We start from the raw sequence: 13957 nt of genomic DNA on the forward strand, positions 1-13957 counted from the left end.
CTCCTGAGAAATTGCCTGTTTTAGGGGCCCTGACACCACAAAACAGCTGCTTCACTTTAACTTTTAGAAATGTTTGATTAAGGGCCAAGAAGTAGAATGGGATTTATCCTTAGTGAGGTAACTACAAACCAGTCAGCTTTATAGTTTTCCAAAACTGAAAACCTGTAGAGAAGAGGGCGAGTATGTTTCGTATCAGTCATTGCTATCAGACATGACAATTACAAACTGCACAGTTGAGCTGCAACACCAACGACACACAGATTTACTGTAAAAGGCTTTTTGTTTATTGTTTTTTTTCCATCATGTCAATCTGAGATTAAAAGCAAAGGAACAGGATGGTTTTGAGATGACAGTGATGCCAAAAATGTAACAAATCATAGTTTTAAAGCTTGGGAGCTTTTAAAACCCAGTGCCCCACATAAATATAAACTCACTAGTAAAGCTATGTAAAAGCCCTTAAGATGAAATAATATTTTATTGCAGTTGCATATTTTCTCACAAAAAACGCACAACAAAAAAATCCATCCATTAGCTTGACATCATTCATCTTTATATTTCATCTTGCCCGCAGTTCAGAAAACAGACCACACACAAAACATTACATGTGGTGCATTGCAACACTTCTACTTCATTTTTTTTTATGTTGTTAGAACGTCAATCGACTGTCAATAAGTTATCCGTGACTTCCTGTTTCCTTGGGTGGTAAATATAACGTTAAATGCCGATTTCTCTTATCCCTCCTTCAAAATGGGAAAGACGAGAGAACAGGTCTTCATAAATCAGGAAATGGCCGCAGAAAAACAGCTCCATGTCTATGCCTGCCCATATCCGCAGTCATTTATGAAAAAGCATCAAACATCTGGAACTGTGACAAACAAGGCTGGACTATCTTGCAACTTTGCACATTGAGGAGGGTGTAAGGGAGGTGAGAAACCTCGCAAAAGAGATCTGCAGAGAGTTTTCCCTGTAATATAATGCAACTGCATAACAAAATTAAGTCATTTTAAGGTACTTTACACATTTCTACATGTGGTGCCAGTCAGCATGGCCCCGCACTTGTTTAAAATAAACAAACATCAAACTCACTTCCACAAGAAGCATAGTAAAGCTTGTATTTATATAGACATATATGTTCCTCATATTATAACACTGGAGTGCAAAACTTTCAAAAAGGTTTTTTTTTTTTTGAAAGGCGTAAAGTTGAAAAGTGCCATTCAGATCGAGGCTATTGAGTCTTTTCTCTGCCTGTGCTCACTGGGCGTCAGAGATCAGGAGTGTATTAAGCTAATAAACAATGACGGGTGATTTTTAAAAAGGAAAAAAAAAAGACTCCTGCAGTGCTTTGCTTTTACAAATGCACATTAAAGAGACAGAAAGCCAATGGTGTCTGCTCTTCTGAACCTTTATACCTCAGACAAGAACCAGTTCTCATCTTAGCCAAAAGATTAAAAAGGGAGTGACATTACTTTTCCTTTAAATGAAAATATTTATATATATATATGCTTTTGTTGTGAATCATAAAAATCAGATCAAAATACAAGAGTCAGGCTCAGCAGGTGTGTCACCTGGTTTCCTGGAAGAATAAAAAAAGCCCGACCAAACCAGCCGGGGAAGCTTTCACAAACAGGTAAGAATGCGGCGCCTAATTGTAGCCGGTACATAAAAATAAGGCATTGTTGCGAGAAAAGTGAGAAAACAACACCCATTGGCCAGGACACAGAGTCAGTCCCGACACTTTCGGTTTGTAGCCAGTAGTAAAGCACAGCATGCAAATTCGCTGTTTTGCTTCTTTTTTTTTTTTTTTAATATACTGGTCTGGCCTCTGCAGCTGCATCTCACAAAGCCTCAGCTCAATGTACCATCTCTCTGACGTATGTACAACACGAGTGGTGGACACACAAAAAACAGCATGTGCAAACTCTGCTTCTCCTGTCGACTTGGAACAACTATGTGAATATGTATCAATCTGGTAAGTGTGACACCAATCACAGGCTGGGGATGTCCCCGTATCTACTTGGTTAGTTTATAGTACCGTCCACCTCTCTATCTACACTAGGCATCAAAGAAAAGACAAGCCAACTTTACTGACAAACGACGGCACGAATCTAATGCATGAAAAGACGAGGAGATACACGACTTAAATAAATAAAGAGTCTTCAAAGAACTGAATTCAAAAAGAGTTCAGATGAAGCAGAAGAACTTCTTCCAGCTGCACCTCGAGAAAGCTTTGGTGCGCCTGTCGGAAAACCTCCTTTTCTTCCCCTTGCGCGTTTTGTTCTTGATGGCGGCGAAAATAGCCGCGTCGAACGCCTCCTTCAAGTTCTTCTGCGTCAGCGACGAGCACTCTATGTAGTCCGTGGCCCGGATCTTGTCCGCCATGCTCCGGGCCCGCGAGCTCAGCACCGGCTTGACTTTGCACTTGTCCAGGTCGATGAGGACGTTGACGTCCAGCAGCCGGTCCAACTGAGTCCCGACGAGGATGATGGGCGAGGACGCGTTGTGGGCCCGGATGTCCGGCACCCACTTCTTGGTGATGTTGTGGAACGAGTCGGGATCGACCATGCTGAAGCACAGGAGGAAGACGTCGGCATGGGCGTAGGACAGAGCTCGGAACTCGTCAAACTCTTCCTGCGTGGCAAACAAAGAGGCGCAGAATTGCTTTAGTATCACTCAAGATCTCTAGACACGACCGGGGAAGCGGCACGCACTGACTCACTGGATGTGAGCGGAAAAGATTAAAATTCATTGAGAAATCTCGCTGCTGAGTCACAAACTGGTTTCAACAGAGGATGTCAAGGTTTTCATGCATGACACCTTGAAACGATAAAAATCAGCCTAAAAAGCCCTTTGTGCTTTTTACACGCAAGAAAAGTAGCCAGTTTTATGCTTTGAAATTATAAAGTAACATCAGCAAACAAATAATCACATATATTTATATTTGTTAGGATATCGTGTGTATGTGTAAATATATCCAAGCATGCATTTCCATTGGATATTGCTGTCCAGCTTCGCTTTTAAAAATTATTTCAGATAATTTCATAGAAGGCAAATAACTTTGGTCTGACATGATAATAAAACAAACACATTAACAAAATTGGAATAAAGTCTAAGAATTGTAACATAAAAAAAAGATTTTTTTTTTTAAAGTACTGTAGATTTTGTTTTGTAGACATATGGACTTAGAATCCCATTGAAAATAAAGGAATCACAAGATCGTCCCGTTTATGCATCGAAGCTTCGTGTTCCTTCAAAATCGGCTGTGATGAAACTCAAATAAATGCCATTGGTCGATGTGTGGCTGAAGTTCTTATTTTTGATTCATTTAATGAGTTAAATGCATCGAAATATAAATATTCTATTTTGACCTGTCGTTCAAAGATGATCAAGATAAAATGGGCAATTTCCAATCTGTGGCTGGCTGATTGATGCATCTTCATTTATAACAATAGCTTGTTTAAAATGATAACATCAAAACTGCTGATGTGTTACCCCTTACAAAAAGTATCTACATTCACAAACCCAACTTGTCTGACAATTCTGGTGCTCTTTGGTGTCCCCTATTGGTTCGGAGGCTCTATGCAGCTTCTTAGTTTACTTATGTATTTGACTGATTGGTTGTTAAACCGCGAAAAGACAATATTCCAAAGTGTTCTTTAAAAGTGTAACTTTAAGTGTCTCAGACAATATTAACAAAATCTACATCATTCAGTGTTGAGTAAAGCTGGAAACGCATGTAAAAGAAGAATCTTACCTGTCCAGCTGTGTCCAGAAGTTGAATTTTTACTGGAGACCCTTCCACTTGGACCTGACCTGTTGAAGAGCAGTAACACACTCAATTAGTCCCAACAACAGACCAAAAATGTCTTAGTGGGAGTTAAAAAAAAAAAAAAAAAAAAAAAAAAACTCACCAGAAAACACATCAAACCCCGTCTGCTGATACTCCGCCGGGTATCCGTTGGAGATGTAGCTGATGATCATGCTGGTCTTCCCCACCGCTCCGTCTCCGACCAACATGCAGCTGATCACATCGGGGTCCAGCTCGTCCTCCCGGGTAAGCCCGCAAGCTGAAGGGACTCGGGACTCGTGGTAAAAGTAATCCATTTGGGGTGGCATGTCGAGGTGAGCATTAAAGTTCGGGGCGCCAACTCTTCTGCCTCCCCACCTGCCTGCTCGCTATGGTTTGAAAGCAGAGTGTCGCTGCAGAGTTAAAGCGCCTGTGTGCGTGTCCACGCCGCGCATTACTGCTGTGACTGAAGGGACGCGACTCCCTCGGCGTGATGCGCAGCAACAAGTGTGGGAGGCGCCTTTCTTAACGCGACCTTCTGCTCCGACAGGGATACGATTTGCATAGACACTCCCACGATGATAAGAGAGCTTCAAAAGAGCTCTAAACAAAGAGGTTTAGCCGGGGTTGCGTTTCAAAGTCAGGGTTAAAATTGCATATGATGATTTATAATTTATGTCCTCTACATGTGGAGACCTTTTCACCTTTTTTTTTTTGTCTCGTAAAAAAAATATAAACTTCAGTGTGTTTTATTGGGATTTTATGTCGCACACCTACACTACAGTGCATTGCAAATTAAAATCTGCAAATTAAAATCTGATGTGGCATACATTTCTTTTAAGGTCTTTAAGTCTAATAACCATATTTTTTGTTTATTATTATTATTATTATTATTATTATTATTATTATTATTATTATTATTATTATTATTATTATTATTAATGTAAGCATACACAATCAACTTTAAAAAGGTATCATAATGTATAAATTATGTATTCCAACACATATGGAAAACCAAACAAAATTAAGCAAAAAAAGAAAAAAACACAAATAAATAAAAAAATAAACAACCCAAAATGAATAGAGACTTTAGCGGGACAACTTGAATATATAACCTCAAAACAAACAAATAATAATCCTTTCAAAAAAGTAGTCATTAAAGCATAAAGCATTTTTTTAGTTCACAAAATGATACCCCTAAATAAAACCCATTAAAATCAGTTGCTTCCAGAAGTCACATGATTAGCAGCAACTCTCTCCATTTGTCAAGTGAAGACCTTCAGGTTTGTTTAGTGCACAAACAGCACAGCAAACGGGTCATGGGGGAAAGTTTAGGAGAAGATAAAAGGAAAGTTTGGTGATGAAATTACAGTGAAAAGGAGAATTACAGGAAGAAAGTCAGTATCAAAAGAAAGACAAAATAAGCTCAGCTTCCTGTTTGGCATAAGCGCTATGGAAGATAGTTAGACTGGTTGGATGACTCTGAAGCTCTTAACGCCTATAGTCAAGATTATTCCTGTGACAAAAAAGTAATACACATCACTCTGAATAGACGGTGGTAACAGTGAAATATAGTGGTGGCAGCATCATGCTGTGGTGCATGAATGGATGAGGGTTTAACGTTATCAGAGTTTGTGGGAAAATTGATGGACACATAATGCAGCTGGCCAGGAAATCGTCTCTTCAGGGAGTCAAAAAACTTGAGACTCGGGGTGAAGATTCACCTTTTAACAGAAGAACAACTTTAAACATGCATGCACACAATAGAACGACAGATCAAAGCATATGCATGAGTTAGACTGGCCCATTTAAAGTCCATACCTGAATCCATTTAGAAAACTTTGGTAACAATTGTGTATTGCTTTGAAAGCAGACGCTCTCAATTCACGATGGCTGAATTTAAATTATTTTGGAAAACTACGCGGGCAAGATTTTCCGTCCTGCTTCAGTTTTATTTATACTCCATGTTGCGTTGACTAAGCACAGAAAACCCTCCACATTGCTTGAAGTTTTTGATTGTAATGTGACAAAATGTGAAAAAAGTTGTGAACATTTTTGCAAATCACTCTAAAAGTCCTTAAAATTGACCTTTATTTGGCCTACAGTAAGATTCAAAAACAGAAAAAAAGAGATATCTGCACATTATACACAAATCATATACACGACTTCATGTCTTATTAGTTAATATACACTTAAGGGTTTTCTAGCTTTGTTTTTTAATATCTCAATACACACTATTCTAATCTAAACTAAGTGCGCCCTCTGTTGGTCCAAGACAGCACTACACCCACATTGATCACATGATTCCCCGATCACCTGACTCTGAGGTTTCGCCTTGTGTTGTGCAGTCGGAAGCTATTTTGGATGCTATTTTTGCACGAATTATTTAAACGTACTTTCCCCCAATGCCTTTGAAGTTTACGTGAACATTTTGCAGCCTGCTGTGCGTATTTATTTTCAATTTAGATACAAATTGAGAAATAGGTTAGCTGAACATTTAATTGTGTATGTTGCCAAAGCTAGCTAGCTAGCTAGCTAATGTTGACCATCTAAATTAGTAATTTGCAGGGCGTAAAATAAGTGTTCCTCTGCTCGTTTCATTATGGCTTCTATTCTTGATGAGTATGAGGATTCTCAAAACATCAGGCAAAGTTCTCAGCAACACAGCCGCCTGAGCTCTGCTAACATCGGGCTAACACATTCAGGTAAGGTTTCCATGCTCTGTCTTTAGCTAACGAGGAACCAGTGAATTAAAGAGCACTGCATTGCAAAACTACGTTCAAACCAAGGCCTGCAAAGTTGAAACGCTGCTCTTTTCTCCTACCCAAGGCTTTGTGAACGTCAGACTGGAGGAAGAAAAGCCAATATTCAACAAACAGAGGATTGACTTTACTCCACCTGAGAGGATAAATCACTTGTCAGTCTGCAACAACCAGCTCTGCATGAGTCTGGGAAAAGACACGTTGTTGAGGTAAAAAGTCCTTCTTTTTTAAAATCAGTGGGGTTCTGTGATGTTTTCGTTTAATTATTTCAAAACAAAGGCTATATTTTTTTTTGTGATCATTCAAGGTGTTCTGCTGATATTTGTCAGTTATTTGCCATCCGAGTCAAGCTTTTGACAGTAATGTTTTCGGTTCTGCTCAGGATTGACTTGGCAAAACCAGATCAACTCAATCAAACCGAATTAGGAAGGAAAGACGACAGCAAAGTGTACAAGCTGTTCCTGGACCCGACAGGTAAAATTTTAAAATACACACGATTAAGTGGTCCAAAACAATAATTTAACAACATGTTGCTGCAAAAGTATTCTGAACTCTTGTACTTTTTAAACATTTTGTCCAATTAAAAGCACACATAATACATTTTATTGGAAATTCGTGCAATAATGCACCACGAACAAGTGCATAACTGTGTCCTCATAAGATATTCCTACCTTTTTACAAGCAGAATTGGTGCATTTGTGTTTAGTCCCAATTACTCCAAAGATCCAGAAAAGACCTTCACCAAAGATTTTTGCTTATTATATTTGTTGTCGTTACTGTGCAGCTGTAAAAACGGCAAGTTACTACGTCACTACACCTTTCTGCACTTTATTCTCGTTTTTCAGACGTGTTGTTATTCCAAACGCACAAGCTTCACACACACCATAATTTATCACAGTGGTATGATTACGAGATGCATAAAACCAACAGCTAAATCCTCCTCTGTATTTTCCGTCCGCAGGCTCCCATCTGCTGATCAGCCTGAACACCAGCGAGTGTCTGTACCTCAACAGGAACACCCAGAAGGTGCGCAGTCTGTCCCGCTGGAGAGGTCACCTCATCGAGAGCGTGGGCTGGAACAAGCTGCTGGGCAACGAGACCAGCACAGGGCCCATCTTGGTTGGCACCAGTCAGGGGATCATCTTTGAGGCGGAGATCTCTGCGAACGAGGGCAGCCTGTTCAATACCAACCCGGATCAGTACTTCAGACAGGTAAGTGTTGGATTGAAGTTTCCCTTTAGTTTTTTTTTTTTTTTGCAAATGTTTATATTATTTATTCCTCTTGCATGTGACTAACTGCTTACTTGATTTTGCCTTGTGGCAGGTTCACTCCCTGGAAGAGGACGGCAGGCCTGCACCAGTCTGCTGCTTGGAAATAGAGCGAAGCCCAGAAAACAAGTACTTCATCATCGCCACCACCCGCAAGCGCCTGTTCCAGTTTGTGGGTAAAGTGGCCGAAGGGTCGGAGCAGCAAGGTCTCAGCACCATCTTCAGTCAGAACCAGGACCTGCTGCCCAGTTTCCAGGAGTTCCCAGTCAACATGGGATACAGTGAGATTACCTTCTACACAGCGAAACTTAGGAACTTCCCCAAAGCGTTTGCCTGGATGATGGGTAATGGCGTTCTCTATGGCCAGCTAGACTACATCCGGCCTGATTCCCTGCTGAGTGACGTCCAGGTAAATATCTGATAGACGGTTCTACCTGTTTAAGATTAAAGGCTCCCACACACATGACAGTCAAAATCGGTTGTCGTCGACGTAGACGCGTGACGAAAATTTCAAAAATCATTTTATCTGGCTGCCGAACTCGACGCCAGGCACTGGTCGAACTGTTCCAGAAGAACTTTGTGCGAACTGTTATCTGATTGATCAGAAGTTTGTTGCCATGTTTTATGGGGAAATGCGTTCAGTTAGCAAAGTTGATATTTTCCTTCAACTCGTTCACTTTCTCTATCCGGTTTTTGTGTCGGCAGGACACATGAATACTTTTGAGGAACATTTAACTTGTGACGAATTATGTACATTTGAGAAATTCTTCACTGTATGACTACTATAATAATATGTTTGGTGAGTGATTAGTAACTCCTGGATGGAAATTGTAAAGTTGTTAACTTTGTTAAAATTTCCATTCAGGAAGAAGCTGAAGGTAGAAATGTGTGGCGCTTATTCTGTGACAGTGTCATAAAAGCAAAATAGAGGATACAGGGAGAGAGGGGGAACCATGACGTATAAAGAAAGAGGAGGGGTCTCCCCACACTGGTCCGCCCTGTTGTCTGAAAGGTGTGCGCGAATACAAACGTACTGAATCCATGCGACTGCGCGTTGCCTGTTCAGCTTCAGATGAAGTATGTGCTAATCTGCTAATCTGTTCTCTTACCACCAATCAGGTATGGGAATACACACCGGATATCGACATTAGCCAGAACAAACCCATATCCATTGTGCTGACACAGTTCCACTTCCTGCTGCTGCTTCATGACCGAATAAAGGCAATCTGCACTCTGAACGGACAGGTGGTGTACGAGGACGTGTTCCCAGATAAGTTTGGTCCCCTTAAGAGAATGATCAAAGATCCGATTGGTGGGTTGGTATGGATCTACACGGAGCGAGCGGTCTTCCGATATCACATCCAGCGCGAGTCTAGGGACGTCTGGCAGATGTACATGAGCATGAACAAGTTTGACCTCGCCAAGGAGTACTGCCGCGACCGTCCCGAGTGCATGGACATGGTGCTGGCTAAGGAGGCCGAGTACTGCTTTCAGAACAGGAGATACCTGGAAAGCGCCAAGTGCTACGCACTCACTCAGAACTACTTCGAAGAGATAGCGCTCAAGTTCATCGAAGCGAAGCAAGAAGAAGCGTTGAAGGAGTTCTTGCTGAAGAAACTGAACAATCTGAAACAAAGCGAGAGAACGCAGATCACCTTGCTGGTCACCTGGCTGACCGAGCTCTACCTGAACCGACTCGGGCAGCTGGAGAGCGACGACAACAGCCTCATCTTCCAGGAAACCCGAGATGAGTTCCGCCAGTTTCTGAGCAGCTCCAAGCACAGGGACTGCCTGTTCAACAACCGCAGCACCATTTACGACCTGCTGGCCAGCCACGGCAACGTGGACGACATGGTTTACTTCTCGGTCGTCATGCAGGACTACGAGAGGGTCATATCCCACTACTGCCAGCACGACAACTTCAGCGCGGCCCTGGACGTGCTCGCCAAGCACTGCGACGAAAAGCTCTTCTACAAGTTCTCGCCGGTCCTCATGCAGCACATTCCCAAGAACGTGGTGAATGCGTGGATCCAGATGGGCAAGAGGCTGGACCCGAAGAAGCTCATCCCGGCTCTGATGAACTACAGCCAGATGGGCAGCGCCCAGCAGATCAACGAGACCATCCGCTACATGGAGTTCTGTGTTTACGAGCTGAATGTCACTGAGGAAGCCATTCATAACTACTTGCTGTCACTTTATGCAAAGTACAAGCCAGACTCTCTGTTGCAGTATCTCAGACAGGCGGGTACTCACCCCTCAGAGATCCACTACGACCTGAAGTATGCACTCAGGCTGTGTGCGGAGCATGGCTTTCTTCAGGCCTGTGTGCTGGTTTATAGAATAATGGAACTGCACGAGGAGGCAGTGGATCTGGCTTTACAAGTAAGTGATGCTCCTTCTTGGTTTGTTAAAGGGGGCTTGTTATGTAAAATTCACTCGCTGTACTTTATTGTAGTTCCATTTGGGTCTCAACTGTTTCTAATAACAACCCAAGCACTGAAAGAAAAACACCCAAGTGTTTTGTTGTTGACTTACAATGAAGACACTACTTGCTGCATTCTTGTTGGTCGTGTATGAGGCTCCACTTTTGCTTTTTAAAGATGTACATAATTACGTATTTGTTTGGAGTCATTTTCATGTGCAAGTGTAAATGTTGAATTGGGGGGCGTGGCCAGCAGCAGCTTATTTGGATTTAAAGAGACAAGAGGCCCCAAAGGAACCGAACTGATCAGAAAATCTCACTATTTAAGAATGATTTTGTGAAAAAAATGAAATGAATGTGTTTTGTACAGCCGATAGACCTATCAGAACCTGTTCAAGGAAGCATAATAGGTCACCTTTAATGCTCGTACAGAAGTTCCATTTCTTCACATGCTTTGAATGTGGTTTTAGAAATGGGTTTTCTCTCTTCTATAGGTTGACGTGGACTTGGCCAAGTCCTGCGCAGATCTGCCCGAGGACGACGAGGAGATGAGGAAAAAGCTTTGGCTGAAGATCGCCAGGCATGTGGTGCAGGAGGAGAAGGATGTGAAGAAAGCCATGAACTGTCTGTCCAGCTGCAACCTGCTCAAGATCGAAGACATCTTGCCTTTCTTTCCAGATTTTGTCACCATCGACCACTTTAAGGTCTTCATTCATGATATTTTGAACATTGTAGCAACAAAACCAATTCTGTGCGACAGCCTTTGCTCAAGAAAATAAGATGTGATTTTAAGAAATGATCAGCTTCCGTGGGATGTGGCTGATACGAAATGACACAGCAGAGTATATTTAGGAGCTTTGCTTACAATCTTTTTAAAATATCACAATGTTGAATATATTAGTTTTAGAAATGCAATCCTTTTTTTCAGGAGGCAATCTGCAGCTCCCTGGAGGAGTACAACAAGCACATCGAGGAGCTGAAGCAGGAAATGGAGGAAGCCACGGAGAGTGCTAAACGAATCAGGGAAGACATCCAGGAAATGAGGAATAAGTACGGCGTTGTGGACTCCCAAGAAAAGTGTGCAGCATGTGACTTCCCGTTACTCAACAGGCCCTTCTATTTGTTTCTGTGTGGACACATGTTCCATAACGACTGCCTGTTTCAGGTAAAAACAGGTCTAAACTTCCTGTTTTTCCAGTCGTAGTACAGCTGTAGAAATGCTTTATACGAAGGCTTTATAAACTGAGAGATCTTTAACTTTAACCAGTAACGTTAATATAGCAACCGAGACGTGACTTGTTTTGCGTATTTTGTTTTCCTACCATATAGGAAGTGACCCCTCACCTCTCAGCCTTCAAGCAGAATCGCCTGGAAGAGCTCCAGAAGAAACTGGCTGCTACGACACAGTCCTCTAAATCTCGCCACCGTCCCGCTCAAAAGGAGGAAGGGGACACAGCGAGTCTGGGAAAGGGCGTCGGGGCAACGAGCCGTGAGCAGATCGTATCGGACATCGATGACATCGTTGCGTCTGAGTGCGCGTATTGTGGCGAACTGATGATCAAATCCATCGACAAGCCTTTCATTGATCCGCAGAAATTTGAACAGGACAAAGCCAGCTGGCTGTGAAGGCGTCTGTTTGAAAACGAAGATGCAAAAGCCTTTCTTTTTTGTCTGTGAAACCCGTAGGACCAATGAACTCGGTAGAAGACGATATTTGCCTGATTGCCTGTTGGTAGTGCCTATTCTGATTTACAGAATCCTTGCTTTTTTGCTGTCAGTGTGTCAGTCTGATGGAACAAACTTTGCACTTTGTATATAAGTATTTAATGAGCGATCGTCAAGAACTGACTTTGTGAAAGATGATGCAAGACGATGTAATATCAAATATTTGCAGTCAGTACAGTACATTGCATAAATGTGACGATAACTGCAGCTGTCACCACACAATACAAGTTTTAGCTTTTAGCATTACGTCGGGTGGTTGTTTGGCACTTAAAACATAACACACAACAGCATCTGTGTTCGTTCTGTTTCTTGGTCTGTAATAATTTACTATCCAGTAACTGCGGAAAATAAACTGTTACTTCATATTAAAGCCATTTTGGGATTGAATTGCTGCAACATCAAGACTTGAAGGTTTTTTTTAGGTTGAAAAAATTTGGTTTAAAACTGATGAAATGTCAAGACTCGTTTTAGGCCGAGGGTACAAAATTAAATGCACATCAACGTGGCTATAGAGGGAAATCTCTGGAGAAAGCACAGTATGAGCAGCAGGCAAAGGCAAAGATCCAGAAGTGTTTGATTTTGAGCTCAAATTTGTAAAATTCTAAGTTACTTGAATCTGAAAGTAAATTGTACCATTTAGATACCTAAAACATGAGCGCTCTTCTTAAATTGTACTTATATTTAAGGAAAATGGTTAAATGACGAGCAATAACTTGTTTTCTCCAACATTAAATTTATTGCATAATTATAACAAGCTGTATAATTAGTTGGATCACACCTGCAAGACTTTTCCAGTTCATAGATAAATCACACTAGTAGACACATAGTATTTACAACTAGTTTGTGTGTGTGGGTGTGTATATGTAGAATTATTTTTGTGGGGAATACTGAAAACAAAAAAACAGTTTTAAGCTATTCTTAAAACAGAAATATCTTTATGAAATCCTTTGTTAAGAAGTTTATCTTAATTTGTTAATGTGCGCTTGGGTTTATTCGCTAGCTTCCACTGGCATGCCTTTGTGTCCATTTTGTATAAAAAAAAGTTTTTTTCACCACAGACATTTTTGTACTTTTTGGAGATGCATCAAAAGTATTTCATCTGTATAAAAATGTATCTTTTGAACTGAATATGATAAATTTAAAGATTAATGCATCCAGTCAGCCATAATCACAACAAATAATGTAAGATTTGTTGTGTTTTCTGGGAACAAGCATATTGTACATTACAGTTATAGAAATGAAAGACACGTTGCTTTATTTTACTAAAGCAATACTATGGAGGGTTTTTTCTTATTTTATTTCGTATTTTAAAACAAAATCCGGTTTATTCACTCTACCCTAAAATTCTTAAACGTTGCTGCCTCATCTTACCAAAAACGGAGTTCCCTGGTGGTGACGAAAGACGTAGTTCGGCAATCTTCGCAGAAAGCAGACACTATCAATCGAGATCGGAAATTCATCGTCCTGCTTGTATTATGCATATTTATACGACTTGCAATGTCATATGTGAGAGCAATATAACATTTTTTAACTGTAAAGAAATCTTGCTAATTTTTTTGGTTGCTGGTGTTGGCTCAAATATACCGGTTGACTCTCGTCTCTCTATCTGGTATTGATTAAAGCGCCTGCTCCTTGCTGTAACCTGGCCATGGCGTCGTGTCTCTGCTCTCTCAGTAACAGAAAGTGGCCGCCTCTCTGCTGCTGCTGCCGACTCAAAGCTCACAGACTCGCTTGGTGCCTCAAACCGCCATTTTGGAGCCACAGAGCCGAGAGTCGGCAGCAGCGACGAGAGGGACCGGAGGGGGGACACGGGGCTGAGGTGAGAGACTCCGCGGTGGTTGTTATGGCGAAGGAGCAATGGGGAAGATGGCCAGGAGGGAGAAAGAATTAAAAGATGGGGATCGTGCATACACCAGGCAGCCGAGCCTCTGCTATTACCCGCTGCAAGGGTACGAGAGGCGCGGGCGGTGGGCCTCGGTGTCGTAACAGCAAGCA

The 13957-nt window shown here is 41.6% G+C and overlaps 3 protein-coding genes across 6 annotated transcripts in view; 2 read left to right on the top strand and 1 right to left on the bottom strand.

Moving 5' to 3' along the window:
- Window positions 1–261: 261 nt before the first annotated feature.
- rhov (ras homolog family member V) lies at window positions 262–4299 on the bottom strand. The gene is made up of 3 exons (XM_008398413.2): window positions 3909–4299; window positions 3752–3810; window positions 262–2628 (listed from the first exon to the last, which is right to left on the bottom strand). The coding sequence occupies exons 1-3, from the start codon at window positions 4111–4113 to the stop codon at window positions 2182–2184; spliced, it is 711 nt and encodes a 236-aa protein (XP_008396635.1). The 5' UTR covers window positions 4114–4299; the 3' UTR covers window positions 262–2181.
- Window positions 4300–6071: 1772 nt separating this feature from the next.
- vps18 (VPS18 core subunit of CORVET and HOPS complexes) lies at window positions 6072–12354 on the top strand. Its single transcript, XM_008398412.2, has 9 exons — window positions 6072–6489; window positions 6614–6755; window positions 6929–7020; window positions 7508–7758; window positions 7871–8224; window positions 8935–10197; window positions 10732–10941; window positions 11166–11402; window positions 11567–12354. Exons 1-9 carry the CDS (start codon window positions 6387–6389, stop codon window positions 11861–11863), a joined length of 2949 nt encoding a protein of 982 aa, XP_008396634.1. The 5' UTR covers window positions 6072–6386; the 3' UTR covers window positions 11864–12354.
- Window positions 12355–13636: 1282 nt separating this feature from the next.
- Window positions 13637–13957, top strand: part of ino80 (INO80 complex ATPase subunit) — a 40518-nt gene continuing 40197 nt past the window's right edge. For 2 of the 4 annotated variants that reach the window (XM_017302332.1, XM_008398407.2), the window contains exon 1: window positions 13638–13781. The gene's annotated coding sequence lies outside the window, so the exon portion shown is untranslated. Of the gene's footprint in view, window positions 13782–13957 lie in introns of all 4 variants that reach the window. The other 2 variants (XM_008398409.2, XM_008398410.2) reach the window with 2 other exon arrangements.

Source organism: Poecilia reticulata, linkage group LG21 (genome assembly GCF_000633615.1).
Source record: "Poecilia reticulata strain Guanapo linkage group LG21, Guppy_female_1.0+MT, whole genome shotgun sequence".
NCBI classification, from domain to species: Eukaryota; Metazoa; Chordata; class Actinopteri; order Cyprinodontiformes; family Poeciliidae; genus Poecilia; species Poecilia reticulata.